At 44.5% G+C, this 14,645-nt stretch overlaps 1 protein-coding gene across 6 annotated transcripts in view; it reads right to left on the bottom strand.

Moving 5' to 3' along the window:
• RALGAPA2 (Ral GTPase activating protein catalytic subunit alpha 2) overlaps positions 1 to 14,645 on the bottom strand; it is a 94,824-nt gene that overhangs the window by 31,011 nt on the left and 49,168 nt on the right. For 3 of the 6 annotated variants that reach the window (XR_010719902.1, XM_066178006.1, XM_066178009.1), the window contains exons 37-38: positions 10,691 to 10,849; positions 6,471 to 6,666 (exon numbers count right to left, since the gene is read on the bottom strand). Coding sequence is in view for 5 of the 6 variants with exons in the window: in XM_066178006.1 (XP_066034103.1) it covers positions 6,471 to 6,666; positions 10,691 to 10,849 (355 nt within the window). In the remaining variant the exon portion in view is untranslated. The remainder of the gene's footprint in view (positions 1 to 6,470; positions 6,667 to 10,690; positions 10,850 to 14,645) is intronic. The other 3 variants (XM_066178005.1, XM_066178007.1, XM_066178008.1) reach the window with 1 other exon arrangement.

Below are 14,645 nucleotides of genomic sequence, written 5' to 3'. Positions count from 1 at the left end.
CCCGCCGCCCGCTCTGCGAGTGGCACCACTGGCCCCTCTCCGCCAGCCCCCATCAGTCATAGCTCAGCCACAGAAACCCAAGCCTCTTTGCTTTTCACCGACCCGTTTGTGACAAAACCCAAACAAAAACAACCCCGGGAAGCCCCAGTTGCGAGCGGGAATTCACAGTGAAGTTTCCGAAAGACACAACGGAGTTTTAGCTATGCACATCTCTTAAAAGTTAACGGCGAGAAGAAGCAAAATAATAAAAAATTACTTTGGAAACACACAGAATGTGAACGCCTTGCAAACCGACAAGAACCACCACAAGATGGGATTAAGTACTTGTTAGTAACCCGAATATACCAATTTTGTTTCTGTCAACGAACCAAAGAGTGAGTGAGCGCCTCTCATGAAACACAAATTGGAGGCTCTTTGTGTAACCCAGAAGAAAACATTAAGCACCGCGGGACAGTTGTTTGCACCTCTCCATACCCCGCACCTTCCCCTGAAAGGAATGTTTACCGCTCATAAACAAAAGCCCCGTACCGCACTGTGCGCCCCCGCAAGCTGCCTGCGAGGCATCTCCCGTCCCGGGCTCCCGGGAAGTGCCTTGGCAGGGCACGATTACGCCACCCAAACCACACTGTTTCCAGCAAGATCAGAACTTCCGAGTCTCTGGCAGGGCTTAAAGAGGCGTGGCTGTGTGTTTTAGGACCCCTGTTTGCAATCAGTGCACACGTACTAGTACACGTCATTTAGAAATCCAAGGTTGAGTTTGTTTTGTTGGGGGTTTTTTTCTGACACATACCACACAGTGAACTCACAATTCATTTAAAAACACATTATACTCTCGACGCCACTTAACTCCAGGTTTGTTTTTGGAACCCTCCATTATATCAGCCAGCAAAGACCTTCTACTACTGCTGGGGTTTATTTAGTGGTAATGAAGAGCACAGATGCTGCCCTGAGATCAGCAGTTTAAAACTCTGTGTTAGAATCAGCCTGGGATTTTCTCAACAACCCTCAGTGAACTTGGCAGCTCCCAATCATGGGGGAGGATAGTAGTGCCTTTATGTTATAGTGACAAAATAAACCACACTGCTCCTGTGCAGCCTCCCTGGCTACTCCCTGCCACCCCAGCAATGCAGGTACAACCCGGGTGTCTAACAAGGGCCGCCCACTTGCAGGATCACAGATGGACACGAAACAGAAAATAGGGAAATGTCATTCTTTTGTGTCTGCACAGTGCAGCAGCATGTGGAGTTTAGACCTGCAGAAGCATTTTATACTCTTTAGATATGCACTGGTGGGATGCAGTGGACTCACTGCGAGTCCATGAAGAGCTCTATGAATGAGAATTGAGAAGCCGCCTCCACAATCCCATGTAATGCCACCTAAAAGCTTTGCCTCGCATGACTTATTACAGGCTGGAGTAGATTAGAGGCATCGATCGCTGCCTGGAGAAGGTTCTGGCTGTGAGGAGGGAAGGCAGAGGAGACAGACAGCTCGGCCATCGATCGGCTGTGGAAGGGGCAGAGCTGCCTACGCCTGCCTATGCAGTCCTGGCCCATCCACAGCCCCCCTTGGGTCTGGGCACCCTTGGCCAAGGGCAGCAAGCAGGACCTGCTCCTCCCCACATACACTGGCCACTGACAGGCACTCGTGCCAGCCAGGGCCGGCCGCTTGGAAGAACACTGTGAGGTGCCATGTTATATAAATTGTCATGCATGCTTTAGAATTTCATTGCCATTTCTGTCAGCACTGGTATAGCTGGAGGGCACCACTTCTTGGGATGAAATAAAGGGGACTAACTGTGAACCCTCTCTGAAAGGAGTAACAGGCTTTCCATCCTCATTTCTCCAGCACGATCAAACACTGCCTCGTACCCGCAGCAGGGCTCCAAATGCCAGTGCCACAAAACACACACTGAGAGGGACACAAAAGGTGTCTGACACCACATAAACCTCCAGAACATCTGACAGCCATTCACACAATTAGGTCCATCATAGCAAATACCTTTCTTTCCCAGATAAAGCAGGTAAGCAGATCAGGCACTCTCTATTAGGTTAATCAGAAATTGGCTTAAACTGAGAAAGGGATTTAATTCAGAATTTGAAGCTGATGTTCTTTGCTTAATCTTCTTGGTTCCAGATACTAACACATCTAGCATATATTAGAATGTCAACATCTGGATGAGATGTAACGAATTAAAGTTATGGATGTCTTTTTTTATGTGTTTAGATGGAGTTTTGGCTTTACCCCTGGCTGGCACAGGTCAGCAGGCACACCACTGCCATTACAGTGAAGAAAATGGTGAGAGTTACTCATGTATCAAATTCCTTCTCCAGCATAAGGGCTGTGTTTTTCTCAGACCCACAAAAAGGAGTGCAAACTGTGAGCTGGAAAAATGGTGACATCCAGTGCTCAGATATTACATAAGGAGTTTTCACCTTTGCTCTGCTCGTTTGTGCTTGTTCGGATGCACAGACAGCCCCAGCACCCCATGTCACAGCAAAGTGGAGTGCAAGAATCTACAGGCAGAATCAGATCAAACCCCTCTGCTGCCCATAAGTACAAAGAAACTTATTCCAAAAGTGAGATTGTGCATAGAGATAATTTTATAATCAGTGTGTTAATAAACCCCAACAAGAACTAACTCCCTATTTACTCATTCACAGGAAGTAGATGTATTAGCTTGAATTGCTAAGAACATAATTTAAAGACTACCAGAAATCACTGAAAAACACAGGGAAGAAGTCCACTGGTGCTGGCACATGGGCCATGTTCCACCCTCTCCAAGGCAGATTACAAAGAGCTCCTCAAAGCTGAGGTAACATTTCAGACACGCTGGGATCTTTTCTACTTTTCTCTAAATTCAGTTAGCATCCCAGTCAGTAAGGACTGAGAGTACAAGAGATATTTGCAATGGTGGAGGAAAAAAAAACCCAAAGTGGTAAGATACTAGAAATAACACTGAAACCATTTTTAAATTAAGCCAATTCAATCCAAGGATAAAAGAAACAGCTCCATTTGGAAAGACAACCCAGGCAGTGAGAACTGCATTTCTCTGGGGATTCTAAGAAGAGCTTTGTGCTCAGACATCCCTACCCCAATCTCTAAGTCTTTTTGGAGACCAGGATTAAATTATGGGCCAACCAAAGAGCCTGACAACTGCCAAACTAGCTACATTTTCATGTCTGAAAGTTGACTCACACCTGAGCTTAGGAACTGTCAGCTTAGACAGCAGCTGCTAATCAGACCTGTAATACTTCAGTCCAAACCCTGGTTTTCCCCAATATTTATCCTGAGACGAGAGCAGCTCCCAGAGAGGAGCTCTGCTGCAGCTTAGTGCCATGGCACTCTGGATTACACAGGAAATCCTTCCCAGCACACATCTTGTTTCACATAAACTGGATGAGCATTCAGAAATGTACTTTTACAGTCCCACTCCCACCAGGTTTTGAAAAATTCAGCATTGCTGGAACCAGAACAGACCCTTGCTTAGTTATGGCATGTAATAATTTGCTTGCAAGAGAGGTTGTTCCTTCCTTTCCCCAGCACATACAAAGGAAGCTTGGATGCACTCAATACCTGCACAAATATATTCCTTTCAATATAACAATTGTAGTAAGCTTAAATATTATTTCATGTTCTCATAAAATTTAAGTTCTCTTTTTAGTTATGATCTCTGTGAGTCCCAGTCACATTTAAAGTCAAGTACTGCCTGAAAAAGCAGCCTGGAGAGGCTGCTGGAGCACATTGCCTCATGCTCAGCAGTTGCTCAAAGATGGCAAGAGTCCCAATTAGCAGGAGCTGCAGCCGCTCAGCCTCAGTGCTCCATAGCACCGAGGAGGAAAAAAATGGGTATTTGGAACATAAACTGATGTGCAATCATCCCCACCCATAGAAGCACCGCGGCAGCGGCAGAGAAAGCACTGTTCCAAAGACAACTGAGCTGTGCTTGCACCACCCTGGGCTGGCTCCTGCAGAGTGCCATCATGTGACCTTCTATGGACACAAAGAACCTCTAGTCGGAATGGCTCTAAACTAAAGTTTAAATATAATTAATTGTTTTTTAATTAATCTCTTGCTGTAATGAATTCCTTAAAACCAATAGCGTTACATAAACGTAAACAAAGAGATTAAAAAAGTCTGATGTGGTCTGCTGTAGCTACCTTCTTCATTTTCAGAGATTTCCAACAGAAATCTGTATTTGGACACGGCAGTGGAATTTGTGTCATCATGACCAAGTGGCTGCGGACAGTGAGATACTCCCACAGCTCTGCGGTTCTGGTCCCCATGGAAACCAGACTTGGATATTGTCCTCAGCTTGCTGGAGCACCAAGTTGGGAGCCTTTTGTGCCTGATGAGATTTCTTCCACAACCTTCCAGCAACAGACCCTACAGCTTCCTCCTGACTCTTTCCTAATTGAGATGCAAATTAATCTCTGTGGCTGATTACACTTCCCTTACAGCCCCCGACAAGTGCAGCTGTAGCCAGAGTTTACAGACTTTCCAACAAGTGACTTCAGCTGTCACTGCTGGCAAGATGCTGCCCCAGCTTCCCAGCACCATGCAGGGCAGAACAGTGATGAGTCCCTGCAGGTACTTCACACCCTGCCACTGCTCCAGCATGAGCACCACAGACACAGCACCTTATCACCACTGACACCAGACAAAGTGTTTGATTCATCTGTAATGACACTGGCGTCCAAATGTCTTCAGCTACTGACCCTTAGCAGAAATGTTGCCTTTTAACATGATCCATGTGCCAAAGAGAAGCTGCAGATCCACCTCAGCTCTGTCTCACTCCAGCCTGCAGCCCTCATCCCAAATACAGTTATGACTGGTGTGTGCCAAACATGATTCCTCACTTTGCCAGCAACATTGCTTTCTATTTCTCCCTCTTACTAATATTTTTGGAGTTATTTCTATCTCTGGTCCAATAAATGCACTTTCATTTACTGTTTGTATCCTGTCCTTCTTGTGGCAGCTGATGCAGCAAACACCGAACCTGACTCACTCACCCTTTGGAAGCTGCATTGGACAGGCCCCAAATCATCTTCACACATTCACACACTCACATTCCAGCTGCTGATTTTAGTGTACCTCAGAGTATGCATTATCTACCGAATGAATTACAGATAACATTCTCTCCTGCTCCACTATCGCCCTGAAGGGATCTGCCCACCACATCCCCTTTGTCTCATTTCAGGAGTTTCTCAATCCACTTTCATTTATCAGACAGACAAGTAGCAGCTGATTCACTGTGGACAGCACTGGTGCAAAAGCAGATGCAAAAAAAGGCGGAAAAGAATGTGGGGACAGATGCAGCCTCAGAGTAGTGTGGAACAGTACCCTGTGCTGTAGTATCTGTGCAGCTCTGTCTCCCCAGGGATGCACAGGGACGCTCAGGGAGACCCCGCTGGACAGCAGGAGCACAGCCAGCTGGTAAGTGCTGCTTATGCACAAAATGCTCAACACCAAAACATGTGAGGACTCCGTCCAGGAGTGAGGGGCTGGGACAGCTTCTGTTCTTATAACTGTTGCTACTTACGTCCTTTATACTACACTGTTACTTTAGTATTAAACACTGAGAAACAGACAGATTAAGCTAAATTCTGCACAGCATAGTTTCAGGAATTTGTTAGATTTCTCTCAAGAAAGAGAAGAAAATATGACAAGCCTTGACTCACCTGTCAGGCACTGCCACAGTTTGCATAACCACCACCATTTACTTTACAATGAATAAACAATTAGTTATTAACACAAATCTATTTAACTGCAATGCTACTTTTAATTTCTGATGACTTTTGCATACTGGATAAAATTTAGCCTTTAAAAAAACCCTAACGAGTATTTTGAAGATACTCCATGTTTCAAAAATGTGCATCTCAAACTAATTGCTCAATATTCTTTCAAGGATCAAAACATTTCACAAACTCTTTCTCAAAGTCATGTCATTAGAAAAACACTCAAATCAAACACTCCCCAGAGAAAGCAAAGTGCAGTGAATGTTTGTCCTGAGCTAAGCGATGTGATTAGCAAAATAAGTAGTGGAAAACAGGTTCTAAAAATGCTCAAACACAGGCATGTCTGGAATGAAACTGGAATTTGGAACCTGAAACATCTGTATCTGAGGACAGATCCCATCTGTCTTATTAATGTAATGAGTCCAAGTAAAGTTAATTGGACAGGATAAGAGCACAGCTGAGCTCTGCCTGACAGACACAGACCACAACTTCTATCAGTGTGAAAGAAAGCTGGGAGTTACCATTTCTCACAGATCAAAGCACCTGTGCTAAGCCCAAGCCCATCAGCAGCAAGATGGAAGCTGCTGGTTAGAGATTCCCGTGACATTGCCATTCCATTTTGAAAACACTGGATGGCAGCTGGCTGTGAAACACTGAGAACATTGAGCTGGATGCGAAGAAAACTCTGACCTTTGCCAATGAAATCAAACAGGAAGGATTTTCATCCCAGCCTACCTCTCTGCAGGATGATGCTCCAACTGAGAATCCTACAAGAGGAGCCTTGCCCCATGGAGAAAGGATACAAGCTCTGGTAGAGTGGGATGAGGGACTTGACGGCTCTGCTGGCGTTGATGCACGTGGCACAGACCAGGCTCGGCAGCAGCTTCGCAGTCACGATGGCACCATCGAAGAGGGGACCGAAAAATGGCACCTGGGCGCCCCAAAATAAAAAAGCAGGCTTCAGAACCAAAGCAGGAGACTGGTACAGCATTTTGCTGTGAAATAGTGTGACCACATTGTTTCCCACACTGAGACTTGCAGTGTGACACTCATCCCCCAAGCTGGTGAGTGTTTAAATCCCCCATGACTGCCCTCAGCACACTACACAGACACACACATCTCAGAACATTCTGCTGGCTAAGCACAAGCTTGGTACATGTAGAAACTGAGGCCATCTATGAATTTGCAATCAATATGCCTTTGGCAGCAGATATTAAGAGCTGTTTTCCATCTGGGATCCCAACAGGAGACCCTGACTTGCTGGCTGACTCCAACATTGGTAGGAGGTTTTGCAAAGATTTATTTACTTCAGATAATCACCTATAAACTCCTTCCATGGACTTCACAGAAGAGAAAAAACCCTTGATCTGGTCCAAGATAAGGAGATGTGTGGAAGGCAGTGGAGATGGCAGAGCAGGGGCTCTCTCAGGGGCAGAACACAGCGTCGGACAGGCACAAACAGGCCCGGCCCAGCCCAGCATGTCAAGATGACCAAATGCTGCTCCTTCAGGGTCTACCTCCACAGTAAACCCCTGTGTGATGTCATTTCCTGACCTAAGGCTCTGCAGATAAAGACCATGCTACACACAAGAGATGCTTTCTAAAAGTAAACTGTGTCCAGAATTTCAGACACAAAACAAACTGCCTGCCAAACGCAGAAAATGTTGATGTTTAAACAGTTAACTTTCAGCACTTACAAGTACTCAAACTCATTTCCCTCTCACAGACACAAAATGAAAAAACCCACCCCCCAACTAAAGCCCTAGACAGAAGCCAGCAACAATTATCAATATTTAAGCTATGGATTTTTTCCATCTGTACAGAGGCTTATCACATAAATAAATACCCTCTATTATTCCTCTCCAATTGCTTGTGGGTGACTGTGACAGTCATTCAATAAATGGACAAAGGGAATAATATAAATCCCCTGCATCCAGGGAATTCCTCTAATTAGAAGTGGCAATGAATTACAGAAGAAATTTGGGTTTAGTGTAACATCTGCAAATGACAGCTGTCTGCACACACTTATTCTTGTCATTCCTTTACTTAAAATAATTACCCCCCAAAAACCAGAAAAGTGTAAAATGTTTCCATTGTGGTTTTGCCTTCTTTTCAAATTTTTTATTTACTGCTGGCATTAGTATCTAGGCAGTCGGAAGGGAAGGGGACAGAGGAAAATCTACGCCACCAAAATGATAATGTTATGGAGCATCAAGTTTTGCCTCTTTAGGCAGTAACATTTTTAAGTGAATTTTTTTAGTCTATGCACCATCTAGAAGCATTGACAACAAGAGAAAAGAATGTAAAAGTACAGATAAGAAGGTTAAAGTAATTAAAGTGATACCACCACACAAATACCAGATATGTAAAGTCAGATCAGCAGATGCTACTGGAGCAGGGAAATTCCCTGCCGTGCTCTTTGGACAAGTAGGTTTTGCTTACACCACTTGCATTCCCAGTTTCACACCCACCAGGAGCTGGGGAGCAGGACAGACTTTCTCATCACTGCACTACAGAATTTATAGTGGATAACCCATGGACAGGGTGCGTGTATCCTACCCAGGGAGAGCAGCAGTGGAGCTGAGGGCTCTGGAGCCTGCCGTGATCCAAGTGCTGCACAGCCAGACCGTGCACACACAGAGCTCAGAATCATTCATTCCCGAGCACATCCAGTGGCCTTGCCGAGGGTCATTAAAGTCAATAGAGCTGCCTCTTGTCAGCTTCCATCTGCACGGAGGCTCTGCCCAAACGAGGGTTGGGGGGAAGCCAGCTGAACGTGCAGGGTGCGCTCCCCGCTCGGCTCCGCTCCATAGCCAGTACCCAACACCCAACCTGGGAAAATAGGGCTTTGGTGGCCACCACAAACAAACAGCCTGCTTTGACAGGAATCAGTTAAAAATATAGAGGGAAAGATCCCTTTCTGCAAGTACTCCAAATGTCACTGCAAGTTATCTGTGAAGCAAAAATTACTATTTAGCCCACTGCAAACACCTGCTTTGTTCCAATTTCCAACAGCAAAATCATTATTTCTGTTGCCCACAGTAAAAGTAGGCAAGGTTAAATAAACCTTCTGAGCACAAAGACTTCCCCTCTACAGTGAGCAGCACTAGTTAAAAGAGTGGGGAATGGGTAAATTATTGTACCAAATGGCTGAGAATTAATCTCTGATGACGAGCTGCAATCTAACGAGGCATCTGTGTCCCAGGGAACCCGCAGCATGTCCCTGGCGGTATGTGCAGTGCGCAGCCTGCCTGGCATGCTTTGTCCCCTCTCCCAGGCAGCTTTTCCTCTCATTGTTCCCAATATCCTCGTGCATCTGTGACGCGTGGAATGCATTCACACTAACAGACTTACTATTGTCTTCCCTCCCAAGCTTTGTCGGGCAAAGACTGCAGCATGGTTCCTGATAATTACATTGCTTAATTAATCAAGACAAAAAAAATTTGCAAATCATTGCCCGGTTGCCAAGCAGGGAGACCAAAAATGAAAACAATACAAGCTGAAGCAACATAACAAAAGTAACAGCTATCTGATCAGAAATTCTTCTATAATGAAGCTATTAATGCTAAAGCGGTTAATGTTAACATTGCTCCAGGTGTCTCTACTTGGCTGCAAACAAAAAGGCTAACATTATGGATATAAAAGGCCAAATGTTGCCATGGATTCTGTAACCTGATAGAGAGGACAGCCTTTTCATTCGATTAGGGAATGCAATTTAAATGCCAGGGACTGAAGCCAAACAACAGACATTTCTCTCTGCGAGGCTCGTTCATTCACCCTGGGGTCAGTAGCTGGTGAACGAAAGGTCAGCTACACTTGCCCTGGAAATGTCTGGATTAATTTTATTACATTGTAATGGTTTGTACTTTAAATGTAGGGATAACACTAAATTTTCAGTTAGCTCTTATTCTGGCTGCCCATTGGGTGGTTTTGACTAATATGTAAGATGACACAGCTTTTCTCCATCGCTTCAGAGAAGTCTCAAGCGTGTTCCTAATACTAAATTCTCATTTCCCTGATGGAACATTAAAAACTAAATGCTTAAAAACTAAATTGTACAGCATATAATCAACACCAAGCATTAAAAAAAAAAAAAACAACCCAACAACCCAGTATGAGAAAATTTTCAAGTTTGAAATGTCTACTGACAAAACACTGGTTGTCAATATCCAACAGCTCCACCATTCACAACTCAAAAACCAGTGTCAATATGGGACATGATGGAGGCATTTACCACAGCTGGCTACTCCTTTGGACAAATATTGCCCCTCGTATCAGGCAAAAAATATTTATCACACTGATTATTTTCACAAAGTATATTTTATGCATATTTTTGCATCCATAATGTACCAGACAAGCATTTACTGAAGTGACTTTTTCATACACATGCACAGATGTGCATACACATACCTTTGACATTTTGCAAAAAATTGCTTTTTTTTTTCCAAAAAAATGTCTCAAGTGTGAACCTCCCATAATTTGTTTGATGACAGGATGTCCAATGCCTGCATCATCCCACCCAGTCAGGTGACAATGACAGTCCCACAGATGTGTGAGGTTCTGCTCAGTGCTGTGTGTACAGCAGTGACCCAACACCACAGGAGGAACTCAAATCAAGAGTGGCTTGCTTTCACTGCCTCAGAGGAAATTCACAATGGTTTAAATACTGTTCTTTGCCCAGTAACTTCTGTGGGTTGAGAATTCTGAAGTGTTTCACTCAACACTAAGTACGGCTATAAAATGAATGAGCAGTCACTCCGATCACCGTGGGTAACTCCAGTTTTAAAGTTGGCTCATTGCTCAGCTTACCTTCCACCTGAAATGGACAGACGGATCTCATACTCACTGGGGAAAAAACAACCCCCAAACTCTAAACCACTGAGCCTTGCTTAAAGTAACAGAACTGCTGCTCACTTGCACAGCACAACAGAGCCAGTGAAACACCTAGAACATACCTCAGGTTTCTTCATGATCTCAATGAAGAACATGTGGTTCTTCATGGGGTAGATGACGATGAGGACATCCCCGAAGTCGGTGGGGATGATGCCCCTGCGGTAGTTGCGGGTGTGTTCAGACCACACAATGTGAACCTCGTCATTGCCCAAGTGACGGAGCTGCAACAGCAAATTTGCTCTTTATTAATCCGAGTGATAACCACACTGCACGAGGGGTCATGGCTCACAAACTGAATTACAATGCTCGATAGCAGGAATATTTCATTACAGAAAAGTTAAAATATTGTTTTTCTCCAGTTGCTCATGAAAGCATCAGCACAATAATTTGCTTCATTTAGAACTCATTGTTGTCTGATGGCTTAATTAAGTCATTATCAAACTAACCATTAGCATGATATGTAAATGTACATTACCTACGGTGATTTAAGATGGAAATCTGAAATACTGGAACAAAGTGTTAACAAACAGAGCATCATATTCCAGCTAAAATAAGGCAGCTGACACAGAAATATGAAATGCCTCGACTCAGAATGTCAAGAAACTGCCTGTCATGAACCACTGTAACTGAATTTATTCTCCACAAACATCTCATCACTGACTATGTCTGGAGGGGGCTCCTGCCTGAAACATCAGCAAAATATCTGGGCAGTGTGAAGTACAGAAGAATGGGACATACTGTGGGAGTTACACCTTTTCATTTTGAGCAGAGCAGCATGAAATACAGATAAAATTTAAACATGCCATAAACAGAAAGCATCCAAGAGCCTGTGTGTGTGTTTGCTCTGCTGCTGGAGGAGCTGGAGGTGATCTAACAGATGGCAAAAACTATTTGGCAATCATGTACAAGCCTCGCACAATGGTTTCAACTGTAAGCTTTAAAGTTAAAATGTAATCCACACACAGAGTGCCAGCTCCAAGCATAAAGAGAATTTAAGTCCCACTTAAAGCTTAAAAGACACCCCCCACCCTCCAAATTGGTGCTACCCCTGGAACAATGTGCACAATAGATTGAACAAAGAAACCAAAATGAAGCTCTGCTACTTCACTCTGTGTGGGAGAGAGAAAAAAGGGAAAAGAAGGTGGTGATTTTCACTGATAAGTAACAACCAACCAACATGCTTTGAATCAGCCCACGCTGTGCTGATCAAACTTCCCTATTCAGAACCAGGCAGTGCCTTTAGAAGGAAAAACTTTCACTCCAACATATTGGTGGCAAACTGGACCCCTCAGTCATGAGAGAACCATGGCAAAACCAACACATTGTGAAAAATAAAAAAAAGGTACAACTATGAACCTGGCTTACAGTTCATGTTCCAGCAGAATGAAGTAAAGTTGACTTCCCAGAAGGACTGAGATTCTCAGCTTATTTTAAATTAAACAGAAAATAATAATTGTGTTTTATTTACAGTCATGAATAAAAGGCAATTTTATCTCTGTTTAAAGAAAACATGAACCATTTTTGCCTTGCAAAAACATGTGAACATTAACCATACTATTACTAGAGCTTCTTACATGTACAAAGCAAGTAAAAATTGCTGTTCTTGTGGCCACCTTGATATCTGTGCAGAAGCTCAGTAAAAACAAAGCAACACACAAGAAAACAATCACAATGCTAGTGCCGCGAACTGACACATACCAAAGGCAGCAGGAGTTTACACACAGGACAAAACCCTGTGGATGTCACTCTCCGTGACCAGGTGCAGCCAGGTCACCTCCAAAGTGATGAGAAGCGAGATGTCAAGTTTAGTCTTACACACCCCTAAAACCCATCTAGTGAGCAGACTTTGTGCATAGCAGGTCCCAGATGCTGAGCGTGCCTGACCAGGCTGTCAGGCTCCAGGACGGGCCCAGCTCAGCCCAGGGAACCCTCATCAGGGATTTGGAAGTGCCCACACTTGCCAGGCTGAGCCCAAGCTCTGACACTGGCTTCCCAGCAAAGACAGCCCACAATGGTGGCACCCAGCAACCTCTGCTGCAGGAAGCCCAACAAATAAATGTGGACACAGAATTCCATAAGGCAGTGCTGTTGCCGAGTTGCAGATGTCAGCTCCTCTGAAGAAAAGGCTCCGTACGGCCATGCCTCCTATGGCTTCTGGGGTGAGAAATAGCACATACTGTCATAAAAACAGTCATCAAAGAATGTCCAAATACTGCTTGAGGGACCCTTTTTAAAATCCTAAGGAACTGTTCTGTAATAATCAAACACTTTGTACTGATATTGCACCCTTCAGAACAAAATTCAGTGAAGAAGGGAACTTAGCTGAACCAACACTTGCTGTGCTCATGAGTCTGCCACAATCCCCAGCGTGTGCCAGGGACTTGTTTTAGAACTTGAGTTACTGCCCTTGTTTTAAAGCCACACATCCTTAAGCCCCACAGTTACAAGGTATAATGTTATAAAGAAAAAATGGGCATTAATCAAAAATATTTGTTATTGAGAGAGAACTCCATTGATAAAAAGCCGTTACAATAATCTCATCAGTGACAATAAGCCAGCTGCTATTTTCCTCTGTTGTTTATTCAAAACAGCAGCTGTGGGGCAGATTCAGTGCCCTGAAGGACTTCAGCAAGTTTTGCTGAAATGTCCAAAGCCCCATGGCAGATGTATGTGGAGCCAGAGCTCCAGGCTGTGCTCTCCACCCAGTTTAGGGGTGGGGGGAATAAAGAAAAAAGCAATGTTAAAAAATCCCAAAGCAGCCATGAAATCAGATTGGTTTAAAAGCAAGCCCCAACACTGGCCTGGAGCAATGGCTCTGCCGATGGCTCTGACATTGCCGAGGGAAGGCAGCTCTGGCAATGGCAGCGTCTTCTCCCCGGCACACGGGAATTTTCGCCGGACCCAGGAATTGGCGTCAGTTTGGTTAACAGGGTGCTGGGACACAGCCCCAGCCCCAGGCCTGGGTCAGCCCCGCCGTCCCCCCACAGGGCCGCGCTCTGCAGCCCCGAGTGGGCAGCTCCAGCTCCACCTCCGAGTTGGGCAGCTCTGGCCCTGAGCTCTGCGGGTGCCTGGGCCAGCAGGCAGCGCTGACACTGGTCACGGTGCACACCTCCAGCATGACCTCCTTTCTCTGCTAATTGCATTAAACAGCCAGCTGGCTCCAGAGAGGAGTCGTCTGTTTGACTGAAGAATTCCTGCTTTTGGGAAGGCATGGCTGCTACTTTTGCTAAGTAACAGTGGGGCCTGACATCCCCATTGTCTGGTTGACTGTGCACCCATCCTAAAAATCTAAGTTTTATTTGTAAATTAACCAAGAAACTTCCTGCCAGAGCAGGGCTGCCTGGAGACTGATAATGTGTGCCTTTCATTCCCTTTCACTCTCACTGTATCACTGCCAATTTGTTTTTCTGCTGCTCGCCAGCCTGAGGCAATAAAAGCCTTGTAAGACATAAGTGCAATTATAGTCCTGGAGTCAAATGAATTGGACAAATCCAATAGCACAGCTCTATCCCCACTCTGCAAACCCCTACAGCAGTCAGATTATCTGCTAAAAATCTAATCTAGCCTCAGCTAACAAATTTCTGCAGCAAAGGAGCAAGAGTTCAGTATGGGGTTGCAACCAGATTTCTGAATTGAAAAAGTTCTGCTCTGACAATGGAGAAGATGGAATAAATCACTGAGAAAATTGGCAGCACATCTTTAAACCATTAAGCACAATTTGAGCAGAAAAAGACAGGGATGGTAGGATGCCATTCCTGGGATTGATTTTTCACTCTTTGCCACAAGACAGGCAGATAAAGTTTGGAACCAATGATGCTGAACTCTACAGAAGCAAAAGAGATCAGCTGAATTTTGTTTACTCCACTGGAAAAAGTTTGTCACGGCCAAGATTTATTTGGAGAGGGGTTTTTCTTTCTTCTTTTTCCTTTTTTTTTTCTTTATCTCCTCCTGGATTAGCAATAAAATGTCAGCATATACCTCAAATAAAAAATGCAGACCGTAAATGACAGCTCTACT

Source organism: Chamaea fasciata, unplaced genomic scaffold, assembly GCF_029207755.1.
Source record: "Chamaea fasciata isolate MVZ Bird 193981 ecotype frontalis unplaced genomic scaffold, bChaFas1.0.hap1 SCAF_3, whole genome shotgun sequence".
Taxonomy (NCBI): Eukaryota; Metazoa; Chordata; class Aves; order Passeriformes; family Sylviidae; genus Chamaea; species Chamaea fasciata.
The sequence above is the reverse complement of the archived record's forward strand: the minus strand, read 5'-3'. Positions and strand labels throughout refer to the sequence as shown.